This window comes from Sinohyriopsis cumingii, chromosome 17 (genome assembly GCF_028554795.1).
Source record: "Sinohyriopsis cumingii isolate HCF-2022 chromosome 17, ASM2855479v2, whole genome shotgun sequence".
NCBI lineage: Eukaryota > Metazoa > Mollusca > Bivalvia > Unionida > Unionidae > Sinohyriopsis > Sinohyriopsis cumingii.
Genome location: NC_142977.1, coordinates 59,380,749 through 59,395,917, shown reverse-complemented (window position 1 = coordinate 59,395,917; position 15,169 = coordinate 59,380,749). Strand labels below are relative to the sequence as shown.

Here is a 15,169-nt window from a genome sequence, read left to right as displayed (position 1 = left end):
GCCTTGTGTTAGGATAATGTGACTGGGTGGAACATGATGCTATACGTCTGCGGCATGATGCCCCAGTGCTATATATCACTATAAATTGCTACACTGCAGACATCGCATCTACATGACTGAAATTTTTTAAAACTACCTTAAAAACCAAATCTCTCTCTCTCTCTCACTCACACACACACACACACACACACACACACACAGAGTGAGTTATATATATGCAACTAGGCCGATAAATATATGCAACTAGGCCGATAAATGTGCCCCAAAACCTGCATTAATCCTGACTGGTGTCAGTACGGATTTGGAGCTGATTTATCGACTAATTCGCAACTTGATACCATTCCTTTTGATTGTGGAGAGACCTAAAGCTTGAAAGTTGACAAGGAGCGAATTTAAGAAACCGTGGTATGTTATTTAATTAAAAAAAACCTGTATACTCTCCGGGACAGGGAAAATAAAGTAACCGATTCCAGTCCATTTTTAGTCATAATTGGAACTATATTCCCTTAAACATAGATGCTTTTCTTTGAGAAAGAGATATGTGATATACTTGAAATTTGACTGATATGTGTTGTAAATGTTATAATAATAAAACTGTTTTATATTGTGCAACCTTATTCTTTGACTAAGCTGGTTTGGAGGCTGTATCGATTTTACTATTCTTTCAATCGATTAGTGTCAAGCATGACAAAGTTACCTCCCATTGATAAATATTGCATAATCGCGCTGTAGTTTTATTTATCTGAGATGTCTCAGGAGAAGGCAAGTGAAAGTATTTTATTACTTTAGTTTTCACTTTGAAATTGCTTGAGTTTAATAGTTATTACCTCTAATTCATATTTCAAATGTTTATACTATGGTGTATGGGTACTATGCTTGTTGATTTAGAAGGTATGAGTTGTCAGGGTAAAGATAAGTGTGTCGTAATGAGATGCAGATGCAGCGGCGTCCATCTTGAAACTTAGCCATTGTCGAGGATGCCCGTTGTTTGGATTTTAGATGCAGGAGGAGAATAACATTTCTGTGTAGCAAGATTTATGCGTTGTTTTCGTATTTCTCATAAAGTTTATAGCGCACGATATATTTGCCTTGATTGTTCCGACATGAACGGTCGCTACTTTAGCATAGAGTGATTGAGATTTACATCAGTGTGCGATTTTGATTTTAAAGTAGTTTTAACAATTTTGAGTCATATCGTTACCGTGTCTGCAGTGTGGCAGTTTATAGTGATGTCTAGCACTGGACATCAAGCCCTAGACATGTAGCATCATGACCCACCCAGTCGCATTATCCTGACACCAGACCGACCAGTCTAGTTCAGTTGTTTTAAGTTTTTGGTATAACTCGTCCGGGGTTCGAATCCGCGACTTTCCACATCCGAGGCGGAAGCTCTAACCACTTAGGTAACTTTAGTGGTAGAGATTTACATTAGCATTATCAGGTCAGATGTCTTTCGATGTGAAAATATAATATCTATTATTTGGGTAATTTGAGTTCGCACTAATATGCAAGAACTTGCTTGCAGTCGGCAGCATGCATCATGTTTTCAAAACATATAAAAAGTTACATTATTTTGTCTGGTAATTACTACAAATAACATTATTATTATTATTATAATAACGGGATCTATTTCCTCAAATGACATTTGTCCTTATTTAACAATTACTGATAGTAATAGCAATGAAAATAATATATATATGTACACTATTTAAATGGAAACTGGGAACGAGGTGTTATGCTATCTTTTCTTCAATAATGAATCCCTTCAGAATATATGCTTTTATTAAAGAAAGATGTGCCCTATTTATGTTAAATTTGATCGACATTTTTGTGGTTGTTGTAGTAAAATATCTCTTCTCTTTTGTGCAATCTTGTTCTTTGACTAAGCTGGTTGAGTAATTGTTTCTGTTTCATTATTCTGTGAATAAATTAATACCAAACTTTATAAAGTTACCTCCCTTTTACAGTACAACTGTAGCTTCCAGTCATTTTCGTTGAAAATTTCCAGGAACAGGTAACACTTTTATTATAACTGTGAAATTTTGTCAGCAACACTTCAACATATATTCATGGTTTATGGTTAAGATTAGTTCAGAAAATAAACAGTAAACTTTTCAGCATGTTGCAAATAATGAATGTTTAACGATTTTGCTAAGAATATGACTAAAGAACATGTAATTTCAATCAGCTATAAGTAACTTGAATGACTAATTTTAAAACACAGCCTTCCCCATAAGACCAGTTGACAACTTTAATTTTAGATGACTACTCGTCAATGCAACTTATCGAGAAAGAAGAAGGAAATGAGTCTGTGTCCTTGAGTAATTTAAAGTAGGACAAATCACGATGGCTGAAGGATCTGCTGGACTAGATTCCTCTTCAGGAGAGCCTTTAAAACGGTGAGTGCCTTTTTATTTTCCATTTTATAGACTGCGACTGGAGAAGCGGCATCTGTTTCCTATTCAGTAATATCTATTAGATTCGAAACTCCTTTTGATAATAGTTCTAATCTTTACATCCGTCAGAACGTGCTTGCAGTTGACATTGTATATATTTTCTAAGTTTATATAGTTTTGTTGTGGTTAATATAAAAGGAAATCATTTACTCGAGGCGATAAATCTGAAAGATATTGTGTTTAGAGACAATTTTACAGTTGAAAGTGTCACTATTGAATATAAATAAAAATAATCTTGGCTACCATTCCTTGACTTAAAAATTCAACAAGATATTGATTTTCATGAGTAGTGTAACAAAAAACGGTTATGACCCCACAAAGTGATATTTCATGACCACCTTGTGGAGTCACCACTCTCCTGCGTGTTTGTTTATTATCATGGTTTCATAAAAACGTGATGGTTTCCTAATTAGACAAAGGATATTGGTATAATCACAATGGATAAAACATTGAAACAAAGGTTGGAAGAATTTATAAGTCATTATAAAACCAAGCAGAGAACTGATAATTGGTATCAGTTAATTGACGCTACTACTGGTGTCTCTGAATTAGCTTCCGTGATGGTTGTTGTCCTTTTCTCGATGTAGATGATGTGGTTAATAAGAAAGTAAACCCCCTTAAGAGTCCTCATCAACGTTACGGGTTTGTTGGGATGGTCTTTCTGAAGCGCCATACCCAGAGGTGCCAGCCGCAGCAAGATTAACACAGAGCTCACAGCTGAGGCTGGTAACCCCTCGATCGCATTCATCTGAAGAAAGACGGAAAAGGTATCAAGTGTTATAAAACACCATCCGACTTAGCCCAACGATTAAAATTAATCAGCCAATAAATTCGCCGGAGACATGAGAGTGGAAATCGATAACGAAATGATAGAGATAGTGGACCATTTAGCCTGAGGATTATTGTGTGCTTCATCAGGATTTGGTCGGTGGGTAACTGTCCACTGCTTACATTTTTATCCGCCTGTTGATTATATACCATCATATCGCTGTTATTTGACTTGAAATTCGCTCAGCGATAATTTTATAGTGCGTTGTGTGACCCGATTCCACTAGACAAAGAAGCTGTTGATCATCGGAGAAATCTGGAATGCTTTTGATAACATGACCATGCGCCATATGTTTTCAGATACAGTTCCGATTGTTTGAGCATTTTTCCACTTACGATAACCCAAGACATATAACGTAGTCGACATCGCCAATGAAATACAGCGGCTGATTACTGAAAACAATCACAACGCAAATAATATTAATATGGAGCCTAACTACAGCACGTTTAAAAACCAGGTTATCGTGCTGATTTTAACATCAACAACATGATCGGGTCGATTCTTGGTTTTACACAATGTCATATTGCTGGCAGTGATGAAACTTCTGTTGTAGAGGTTAATGGTCCGGTGGACATCAGCAATGTAATCAGTTTACTTACCCACTGCTAGATCACTGAAGGATCTTACGATACCCAAGGTAGTTCCAGCAATGTGATTTATAGTTTTTCTCCTAATAAACCCAGAGGCGCGTTAATAACTGTCAATAATTCTTGCAATATTCATTTTATGACGATGTTGATCCGGGCAACCTCTGGATTTTAATTAAAGCAAGTCACGTTTTTGTCTTCATATGAGACAAGTGTAAAAAAAAAAGTGTAATGTAGTTTATAACGATGAGACCAGGAAAATTTCAACAGGAATAAATCAGAGGAGGGTTTTGTCTAAGCTATTTTCAAAATCACCTCAGCATTTCCACGATTAACCACAAAAGTATCTCCGATTGAATAGCTGCTCATTTCTAGCTCAGCTTATAATAATCGCTACTGCGGAGCGAATACTCACTCAACGTGGACAGAAACTCATGTGTCATCTGGAGTTAACCAGTCAGCTAGCTGTCGGTAACCAAGCTGGGCGCAAAATGACCTCATTGATGACTTGGGCAGGAATAGCACGCGTGCATTGAGCTGCGATTATGATTTTATGTAACCGTGCAGTATAATAATGTTCTCCAAGTATACTCCATATTAGTTCAAACTCTTCAATGAGGATCCTATTGATGAATCCACGACGGAATACGAGTACATCGACAACCTGATTGAAAACAGATCTCTATTGTCCTATGGGAAGAACTCACAGAGATGATGTTTTTTTGTTGTTGTCGTATAAGGATTTTATTGAAATCATTGGAACAGTCTGACGTTAGCATCATCAGCAGCTTTTGGTGTTGACGCCTATATCGTGTTGGTCAACAACTGTAGTAGTCTCTTTGAATTTGTGACATATAAACTTAATAATCAGGTCGCGGTGGATATTCATGAACTATCCGTGGTCAGTATGATCAAGCATCTGGTGACGTTCAGTGATTTTAGTCGTAGCACCGGTACAAACGTGGTAGTTCAAAGATCGAGCCACTGGCACCGCTGTATCCAGCAAAATAAACGCAGCTGCGGCAGTATTACCAGATGCTGTTGTGATGTTTCCTGCTGCTGCTACTGCTGATAACACAGGCACCGACTGAAAAGCTGGTACTATTCGTGTCCCTGTTCATGATGCGATTAGAGTAGTGTTTACCCTGTACAAAAACGCTGCTTATAGTGATTGATTTGCCACACAAAGGGCTATGAGCGCAGAGGGTTTGCAGGTTTGTATGTTCCTCGCCTTGAGCTTGAGAGTTTGATTTTGCTATGATGTCTGCACGGTATTCGGAGGAGCCAAACACACGATTGAGCTAAAACATAACAGCTATGCAAATTATCTCCACTCGGCACCTGGTGTAGTGGCTGCGCAGTTCGTGTCTACAGGGTTTTCGCTCTGGATGCCAAACAATCGGACCACCCTTGGCGTATGAGGTGGAACTTGACAATCTCCTGTTGAGTTTTTCAAAGCGATTGTATTTTCAAAAACAACAAGGATTTAATAGCTTCCCTTTTTGGTTTGGCGAGCCTAATGGCACATGGAAGATAACAACAAAAGCAGAGTCAGGGCGTTCTTGTGACCGGTTTGTGGTCTTTCAAAAAACCTTGCGTAGTAATAATCATGAGTTAAACAATATGATATTCGACCAAATGAACCTTAGTAGGATCTATGCAAGAATGAAGAACAGGCAGTATCTGAGCGAGGACTTGAGCAGTTATGCCAACAAACTTAAAAACTACTTCCCCACGTACATGATGCTAATCGAGACAATGCAAAAATACCAGACACTGATGCTGGGACACAGGTGTCCTTCAAAGAGTTCGAGATGTTTTACCTGATTCATCATTTTGGCATTTCCAAACATGATCTGTGGATGAAGGAGTTATCAGTATTGAAAATTTAGATTAAATGGACAATAGTTACAGTGGCGAGTGTAGCAGATTCAGCTAATCCAGAAAACGTGTTGTCCAGTGACACACATTAAAAGGTTTGCTCGTTGCTGACATCTGATAAACTTTTGACGTTTGACACGATATTGGGTAAGATAACCGTGATCATTAAGCGGCAGCTCAGGATGTTCGCACTCATTTTAATTTAACACAAAGTATAAAGCATGCCGTACTCACCAGTGTGCTTAATTCTGACTCAACAGGATGCGATAGCGCGAGCGGCTCAATCCGGCACCAGTCATGTTAGTGTTATCTGCATCACTAGTAGCTATGCATGGATATCACAGGGTGATTATTACAGGGCTGAGGAAATTTTTTTTAACCACTAGTCCAGGACAAGTGGTTTCAGAAAATTCACTAGTCCCACCTTTCTCTTCACTAGTCCCACCTTACTTTTCACTGGTCCCAAAATGGTAATCACTTGCCGAGATTTGATGAGACGTATGTACTTAATCCATAGAAAAAAACAAACGAAATAATATACAACATAATTATTTCTTAAAAGAATTTAATTTTTAAAAACATTGGTTGTTATACATTTGGCTTCTTCAGGTTCATGTATATATGTTTTAGCTCATGGATTTGAAAATATGTCCAGGTATATGTCTGCCACCTTCCGAGTCATATATTCAAGACATGGATAACAAGCACACTCAGTATCCGTCTTACGTTTTATCCCTCCATTTTCAAACAAATTTACCTTCTCCGAATCGCCGTTATTACCTTCCTTGCAAAAATAATTTAGCAAACTCATTTTATCCGCAGAGTAACTATCAGCTTGCTTGACAACTACTTCTAAAGTGATCATAAGGTCAAATTTCTCTTTTATTACCAGAAAGCAGCATAGGGCGTTATCACCTGCGCAGGTGGCTCACACAAGATTAACCATGGAAATGTCTCAGTCTCAAGTAGCGAAAAAGAAAAGGATTATGTGCCACAGGACCACTGTTTGCATCGTTATCTCTGAAAATCTTACCCACAGTTGGTTCGTTGGGATTAGCCGTAGCCATCGGAGCAATATCAGGAACCAGCAATGGAAGTGCCAGAATCGGTCTGGTGTTAACACCCAGAACCATCATCACTGCAATTGCTTACACTGAGGATAGGATTTTATGAGTCATCAGAGAAATGGCTAGCGGAGTCAGCTTTCTTCATGCAAACACAGTAGAGCCGGTAGTTTTGTGTAACCTGGGAATAAAATATATGAAGAACGAGTAATGCATGATGATTACTTAAGAGCGTTAGATGGTGGGTTACAGTTACATTGTACCTACTTGAACACCATTAGATCAGTGAATTACACATTGTATACAAGTGTGCACAAATAAATTGGGTTGAGTTGTTATGATGATAAACATCAAGTATTCAATGATGAAGTATCCACACTAGCGCACGGACATATAGATGTTATCGAAGAGAAGGTAACTACTGGCTGAGTTGGGATTACTCTAGAGACGACGTTATTGAAATTATATGAGCGTTATCAGTATTATCGTAGTCTTTTACAATAGTTGGTCGGTTTACCATTGGAGTAGTCGCAGAATTTAATTTTTTCTCACTCACTTCGATTAAATGACTCGCTAATGTTGTCGAATTATATGGTTCTCTGTAATGCGCTATGACAGGACGATATGACTTTATGTAATCCTCATTTTTATACTATAATGTTAAATAAAAATTATCTATGATCAGTTGTCTAATTAGTAGTCCAGCGCGTTTTAATGTAAACATGATAATAACAAACCTGCAGGAGAGGAGTGACATCACAAGGTGATCATGAAATATCACATTGTGGAGTCATACCCAATTATTACTATTCCTGAGTTGAAGTTATAAGTGGCAAAACTGTAAATTAGTCTGTAAGCAATTAAAAAGGAAGACAAACTTACAATGTGATCTATTCTGTATTATTTCCCGATTAAAATATATAAGACTGACATTTCTATCCTACTGAAAGGTGTGATATGTGCAAATATTTAATTTAATTATCCATCGGAAAAATATTAAGTGCACGTACAGTTAAGAATAATTCTCATAATAACAGCCAGTTCTCAGCAATAATTAAAATTTGGTAGAAATGTTTTGTAAAATATCAGAATTTAATGCTTAATACGACAACTGCTGATGCATTTTTACAAATTTATGTCATGTCGATGCTACTTCCTAATCAGATATTTTGGCATGCAAATTTAAGAAAATATTACCGTTTCTATCAGATATCTCAATCTCAGGTTTTCACGTTCATTAATATGGAATGAGGCCGTTTACCACATTCCAGTTTTTCAATTCTTAGGGTCGCAGAGTTTATAGAATTGCGAACGACCATGATGGATGACACAGTGGACGAAAAGAATGCTGCAGCAGTTGAAGGAAGAAGTTGCCATTTCCAAGCAGAACATGACGAAGACGAAAATAGGAGACTTCTAGAAAAGGAAGCGAATCGTCTTGTTGACATCAAAGACAAGAGTCCAGGACTTGAATCTTCATGTACAGCAGATCCTGAGTACCCAAAACGCACCTTTCAAACAGGGCTGGTAGAAGGGTAATATTTGACTGTAAAGTGTATACAAGGTCACTCATCTTCTTTAGCCAAGGTTCTGATATGTTAATCCTATCTATAGTTTGGTGGATCGAGCAGATAGACCTGTGGTTCGGGTCTGTGAGTTTCACTGGACGAGGCAGCAAGCCACTGCATCCTCTCAAAATTAAGTTGTTCAAAATTAAAAAATGTTCACATGATCGAGACTAGAGGATCACACAGTTTAAATGGACTCTTTAAGTAATTTTTCACTGCCGGTCCGTATTTGTACTAATGAATTTCTCTCAAATACACATATAATGTCTTCTGTCTGGTACATAGTCATACTTTCGATGTTAAGCTTACAAAGTGTCCTTTTAAAGTCAGTTGCTTTCACCATTTTCAGTCGATGGACAATTTACCGCTGTTACATGCTCTTGTTTAGTTAGCATTACATACTGAGAGAGGCTACTCAAGAAATCCAATAGATATTGCTAGGTCAAAGCAATAAAATATCTGCTAGATCCTCCAAGGTGTAGATAGGGTTAACATATCGGAAACTTGTATAGCGAAGATGAAGGCCACTTTACTGGACATATCTTGTGTTTTTTATGAATTGTTCAAAGTGATTGATTGGTAAGTATTGGTACATTGACGACTGATTTACTGCCCATGATTACCAAATGTATTACATTTGGTAGGAATGCCGTTGCCCCTTTTTACACCTCATGCTGTGCACTTAAGTGGGTACTATTATGACCACTAGTTGTATTTTACATCCACGGATCATAGACCCGAAGAACTTATGGGATGGCCTGTCGTCCATCATTTGTTTTTCCGTTAGCACACGTTTAGTATCATTAATCCTTGTAAACTAATTATCAGAGTGCCATAAAACTTTATTTAAACATATATATTATGGTCTATTTGGTTTTCAAGGTAAATGGGTTTCGCTTGGATATTTAGTATCTTGTTATCGCTACTAATCGTAAATAGATGGACATGCCAACATGGGATTTTCGAGAAATGACTTTTTAGGATGTCTAAATTGATAAAGAGATGTCAATCTGAAATCCAATATAACATTCGCAGCAGCCATCATGTTATTCCTGCTTCTTCTGAATGGAAAGTTGGTCTAAATGGAGTTTCACCACAAGACTTCTCATGACGTTTGGTTAAAACTAAATTCAAAGGTGACGATCTGACCTCCAAAATGGCTGTTATTATATCCATCATGATAATCTTGTTATTGCTACTTCCACCGAAACGGAAAGCCATATTCACACAGGGCTTTAATTATTCTTTTGGTGTTTAAGTGTGCTCATATCACTGTTATTTTCCCTATATGGCATCTACATTATTGATAGTACTGAACCTTTCCCTGTGTCCATATGACGATAAATCCTATATTTATCTAAAGTATCCTTAAAGATAAACGTACGTTAAAGTTCTTGTGATACGCCATCCCGTAGTTTTTGGAGACGCCGAACTGTAAACAGATCAGCGAGTCATAGTTCATAGATTTCACACTCATGCCTCATTACTCACTGTGCACTGTCGCCATAATGCATACACACATTCACACCATAATGCTAATATTTCAAAGAATAAACATTTTCCTTTAAATCATCACAACGAATTCTTAAATCTAAGCCAAGGGTCACCAGTAGAGAAGAGGGAAAACCCCCCAAAATTAGATTGGGACTACATTTGTGGGTACTGACCCTGAACATATAATTGTGACCTGAATCCAGGTGGCCTGAATGAAAGTTGTGCCAACCTGGCAGCCAGCTTGAAAATCTTGTTAATTCAACTATTCCTTGAAGGATGCTCATATCGCCATTAGGCTTTGACCAAAAACTTCTTTACATGCCTAGATGACCCTAAATGAAAATGGGGCAACTCTAAAATCCAAGTTTCATTATCACTAGATCTTCTGAACTGATTGCAGTAGTGAAATATGGATATCATCAAAGACTTCTAATAGTGTAAAGATTTTGGCACAACACTGGCCAGTTTGAAAATATTATCTTTCAGTAAAAAATTTCAGATATGGTTTCTGTACTCTGCAGTGAGAAAGAACAAACGGTCCTATCTTAGATTTCTCGAAATGTTCAAACAGTACAGCATCAGTCCCTTCGAGGGAATCTTGTTGATACATATCACACTCTTTTAAAGGTGCAAGTTTTTTTGCAGCTTGGGTGTCATCGTGCGAGGTATATGAGGGGTAAAGGTTGCCTCAGTTAGTAGCCCCGTATGATATTAAGGAGTGCGCATCGCGCCTATTCCACATACCTGATTGTGTTTGGTGGGCATATAGTTAAAGTATCCTCTCATAAGGAACCCATGGTGACTCATCTTGTCACATTTATAGCACAGTTTCGATGGGTTTATTGATGGACAAAACATTTCCTACATAAAAATGTACAGGACTCTTTTTTAAAGTAGTATTGGGCATATCATCCAACATGGACTTGTCATGGAATAATTGCAGTATAAATTACAGACATTTTGCAGCTTACATTTGCAGTTTGGGGTATGTGCACAATGAATGCTGTCTACATTCATACCACTACTGGTCATAAACCAGAAGCGGTTATGGGATTGCTCTATGTCCATTTTCCCTATGTGCATTTCCACATGAATCTTATTGCTACCTGTCATCACCTAATTTGAGGACTGTCATGAATTGTACGCACACATTCATCCCAAGGCCTAGGTGACCCTAAATAAAAATGATCATGCTTTGAAATCCAGTAAGCTTGGTAAAGTTACTATCGCTACTTTACCAGAACTGGCAGTCATGTTGATAATGGATTTTCATCAGAAGACGTTCATGAAAATAGTGCTGATATGACCTCTAGTATGTCTGCAATACCGGTCATCTTCTAAATCTTGTTATCGCTACTACTCCTGAACGCATGGTCGTATCATAATGGGGTTTTTGTTGAAAGACTTGCCTGTAAACGGACCACTGTGCCATACATGGCTTTGACCATAAGACTGCTTAAGATGTCTGGTTGTTCATAAATGAAACTGGTACCAATCTAACTCCATGGTGGCCAACTTAAAAATCTTATAACTAATTTTCATCAATGGATTGTCATATTGGCATAAGGATTTAGCCAAAATATTTTTTATGAGATCTAGTTGCTCCTACATGGAAATGGTGCCGATCTTACAAACAATGTTATCACCATGACAGCTATCTTAAAAATATTATTATAGCTATTTCTCAGAAACATGGAGTTTTCACCAAAAGATTTCTTGCTGTGTATTGTCTGTCCTAAATGAATGTAGTGCCGATCTGACATGATGGTCACCTTGAAAATATTATCACTCAAAAATATTAGAGATGGTTTTAACATTCAATAGTTAACCCTTTACCTCATAGAGCATAGTGACAAAGTGCAGTGCACTATAAATAGAACACCTGTTACATAGTCGACAGCATACGCATAGGCCTGCCTGTGAACTGTTAAGCAATGTAGTATATGTTACGTTTGACAGCAGTTTTAACCATTTTACAGTTTTGGTACACATCTATTATATGCGGAAAAATGTAAGAGTAAAGTCCGATTGTTATAGCTGTGTAATTATTTTTCATGGAAGAATTTTTTATATGCTTTAAAATTGAGAGAGAACACTCGTTCACCGTCATGTCAGTGAGGCCTCGTGACCAACCATAGCTGCCATTTCTCGTACTCGAAATTTACATGTTTTTCGTCTTCGTCTACATCACTAAGTCATCTGAATTTGATAATCAATAAAAACTAATTGCTGCCTACATAAATATCTGAGCCTTTACCTGAGTTATTGAATCTTTCATAGTTGTGATTCTAATTGTGAAAACTTTATACGTACTGAATGAAATCCGTGACCACCATTTTGGAGAGTGGAGATTATGACCCAGTTACTTTAAATAGCGGGGCCCCGAGTGGCCGAGTGGTCTAAAGCACTCTCCGTTACGGATCACTGCCATCTCACCTCTGCGTGGGTTCGAGTCCAGGATTCGGCAAATGTGGATATGTGAGAAAGCATGCCAGTAGCTTCTCGTGGGTCGGTCTTTCTTCCCGGGGTTTTGCCAGGTTCTTCCTCCACCATTAATACTGGCCGCCATGCATAGCCTATTGTGTGCTGAAAAATGGCGTTAAACCCCACAACAACAACAACTTTAAATAGCAGATATCGACTAGTGCATAAATAGCGACCACGTGATCTGACGTAATTGTCATTCGCAGAAATGAATGTAGTATCTAATGGGGGGTTTTCCCCGAAGGTGGCGCTACGAAAACCAGCTCAAAATGGCTGATGTTTACAGCAGGCGTCAAAAGGTGCTTCCATGCGAATGGAGTAGAGGCGTCCAAAGACACTTGCATGAGGTAAAGGGTTAAAAGGAAGAAAATGCATTTTCTTAGATTCCTGGAAATTCTGTTCTGCCAGTAGGGCTCCAGTTCATATGAGGGACTTTAGCTATGGTTGGCTGAATGTATTCGCGGTGGGGAATGAGGACGTGGGATAGGGCGGTGATGCATGCAAACTGGGAGCTAGATGTAGTTACTCCTAGCACGGGTTGGTTGGAGTCCTACTTAGAACAAATGATAGTTCTCTAACCAGTTTGATTACATAGAGATTATTCTTTTCAAATAATCTGGTCTCCAAACATATAATGTGTGATAGATGTATAAGCGCTTTCCCCTCTGGATGGCATATGTGTGTCAATTTATGAATATAATTTATATACAGTACATTGCATTCCTAAAATAAAAATCAGGTTGATTTTGTGAATTGTTGTGTATGTTTATTTTGGATAATGCGCTTGACCTTTGTAATTGAGAATAGGAGTTTCTGCCTACCTGACTAATGTCATCTTGTTTTAAAAAAACAACATATTTACTTGCAATTAAACTCAAGGCATTGGGTGTGTACTTGGAAATTCTATTGTCTTTCTGATTTTGACAGGTTTTTAAGTTAAAAATAAGTTGTTTTTTATGCTTGTGTTCACGGTCTAGCCACCAAATGTTCTGAAAGCTTACCTTTGTCCAACATCGTGGTCATTTTATTGTGCCTTTGTGGAATCACGCTTATTTGAGAGGAATTATTTGTTCAGATTATTTATTGGAATTACAAAGTGCTCATTGAGATCTTTGACTAAAACATATTTGGGGTTATTGTGAGTTCATTCTATGACATTCTGGATTATATCATTGTGATACTTCAAGACTGTTGATATGTGAACTCATTCAAGACTTTTGGTAATATCACTACATTCAGAATTCATGGAACTCATGTGGAATATTCTATACTTTTTGGACTTGTGATAGAACATTTATGGATATTTGGGATTTAATTCACAATACCCTGTAAGTTCTTTTTAAATCTTCACTTTGAATTCTATGGAAGTAAATTATTTGTTAAAGTTTGCTAAACGTGTTGTTTTTACTTTTTATGTTCCATAATTTAAGACCATAAAGTTGTAACAGCATGAAGCAAAATTTTCCAATCCACCTGCTTAGTGAGTGAGTTCTCGTGGACATCGAGGCTTTACCTTCAATCTTGTTCCATCCTTTGTTTTTAATTTTTGCTTTCGGAGGGGGACGAGTTTAAGGACTTGTTCGAGTGGGGTTAGGGCACATGTGCATGAGAGATGCGTGATACATTCCGTTATTAACGGCACGGGTTCAAGTCCTGCTTGGAACAAAATGTAAATATTTCACCTGTATATTGGTGTCATTCTGTTTAATTGTTTTTCAAATAATCAGGTATCCAAATATATATTGTGCTATCCAGGAACAAGTGCTTTATTCTTTATTTGGTATGTAGGTGTCAATGTACAATTATAATTTCAAGTATGTATCTTGCATTTCTAAGGAGAAATCTAATGGGTTTGTGTATATAGCTGAGCAGGGCTGTCAAGCACATGGCCCGCAAGGCTCATTAGTCTGGCCTGCAGACCAGATCTCATGTTAGTGTCAAATTTGTATGCTTGTCATAATTCATGATACATATGGCCCTGGTGAAGTACATCGATGACAAATATGGCCCGCCATAGCAAATGAAATATATCTGCCATTATATATGTTATTCAAACATGTATTTCCATATTTAGGCCTATTTCAATTTTCTTCTTCTAATCATTCTCTCTCTCACTCTGTCTCCTTTTCATCAGGATGAATAGATCTTAAAATGTGCCATGACTGAAGACCCTTTATTATAAATTTATTTTAACAATGCCTTAAACGAACTCCAAACAATAAATAGAGGGCTTCAGGTAGTTATGCTTTTATAATTAGTTTTCCATCAGAATCATGCAAATCAGTGACTGAACACGTGACCCGTTGCGTATCACTCCTACAGTATCTTATTCCAGTTACAAATTTTCAGGAAAAGACTCTAGAGTAAATTATAATTATACAATTGTTTTAACTCTCGTCACAATCAGATTCATACTTGAAAACGATTGAGAAATGGGTCATTGATAAGCCTCGATTGCAAACCGAAATTAAGTGATAATCTAAATTTAGATGTGGTTTCTGTTACATTACTAGACTGCAAGCTTACCAAAGTCATACATTTTTAATAGACCAACTAAATAACCAAAAATCTGTACAAGTAAACGCACAGTCTTTAAACTCTTTTGTTTATCGATGTAATATCGATGTAATGCTCTGGAGTCTGTCAGATACACTGTGATGTTAATTTCGAAAAGGTCGCTGTCCTGACAGTTATTGTAATTTTTTGAAACTTCGTTTTATCTTTGTAGTAATGCAGTCATTAATTGCGTAGGCAAAGAACAGATAAATAAGATCAAGACAAATCTACGATTTTTGCCTTAAAAGTT

At 37.4% G+C, this 15,169-nt stretch overlaps 1 protein-coding gene across 3 annotated transcripts in view; it reads left to right on the top strand.

Annotated features, from left to right (window-relative positions):
• The first annotated feature begins 717 nt into the window (after positions 1-717).
• LOC149779036 (patched domain-containing protein 3-like) overlaps positions 718-15,169 on the top strand; it is a 33,189-nt gene continuing 18,737 nt past the window's right edge. Inside the window, exons 1-3 of one of the 3 annotated variants that reach the window (XM_089939596.1) lie at positions 718-762; positions 2,262-2,399; positions 8,104-8,352. In XM_089939596.1, coding sequence (XP_089795722.1) covers positions 2,347-2,399; positions 8,104-8,352 — 302 coding nt within the window. In that variant the 5' untranslated portion in view covers positions 718-762; positions 2,262-2,346. Of the gene's footprint in view, positions 763-1,162; positions 1,404-1,862; positions 2,015-2,261; positions 2,400-8,103; positions 8,353-15,169 lie in introns of those variants that run through there. The other 2 variants (XM_089939598.1, XM_089939597.1) reach the window with 2 other exon arrangements.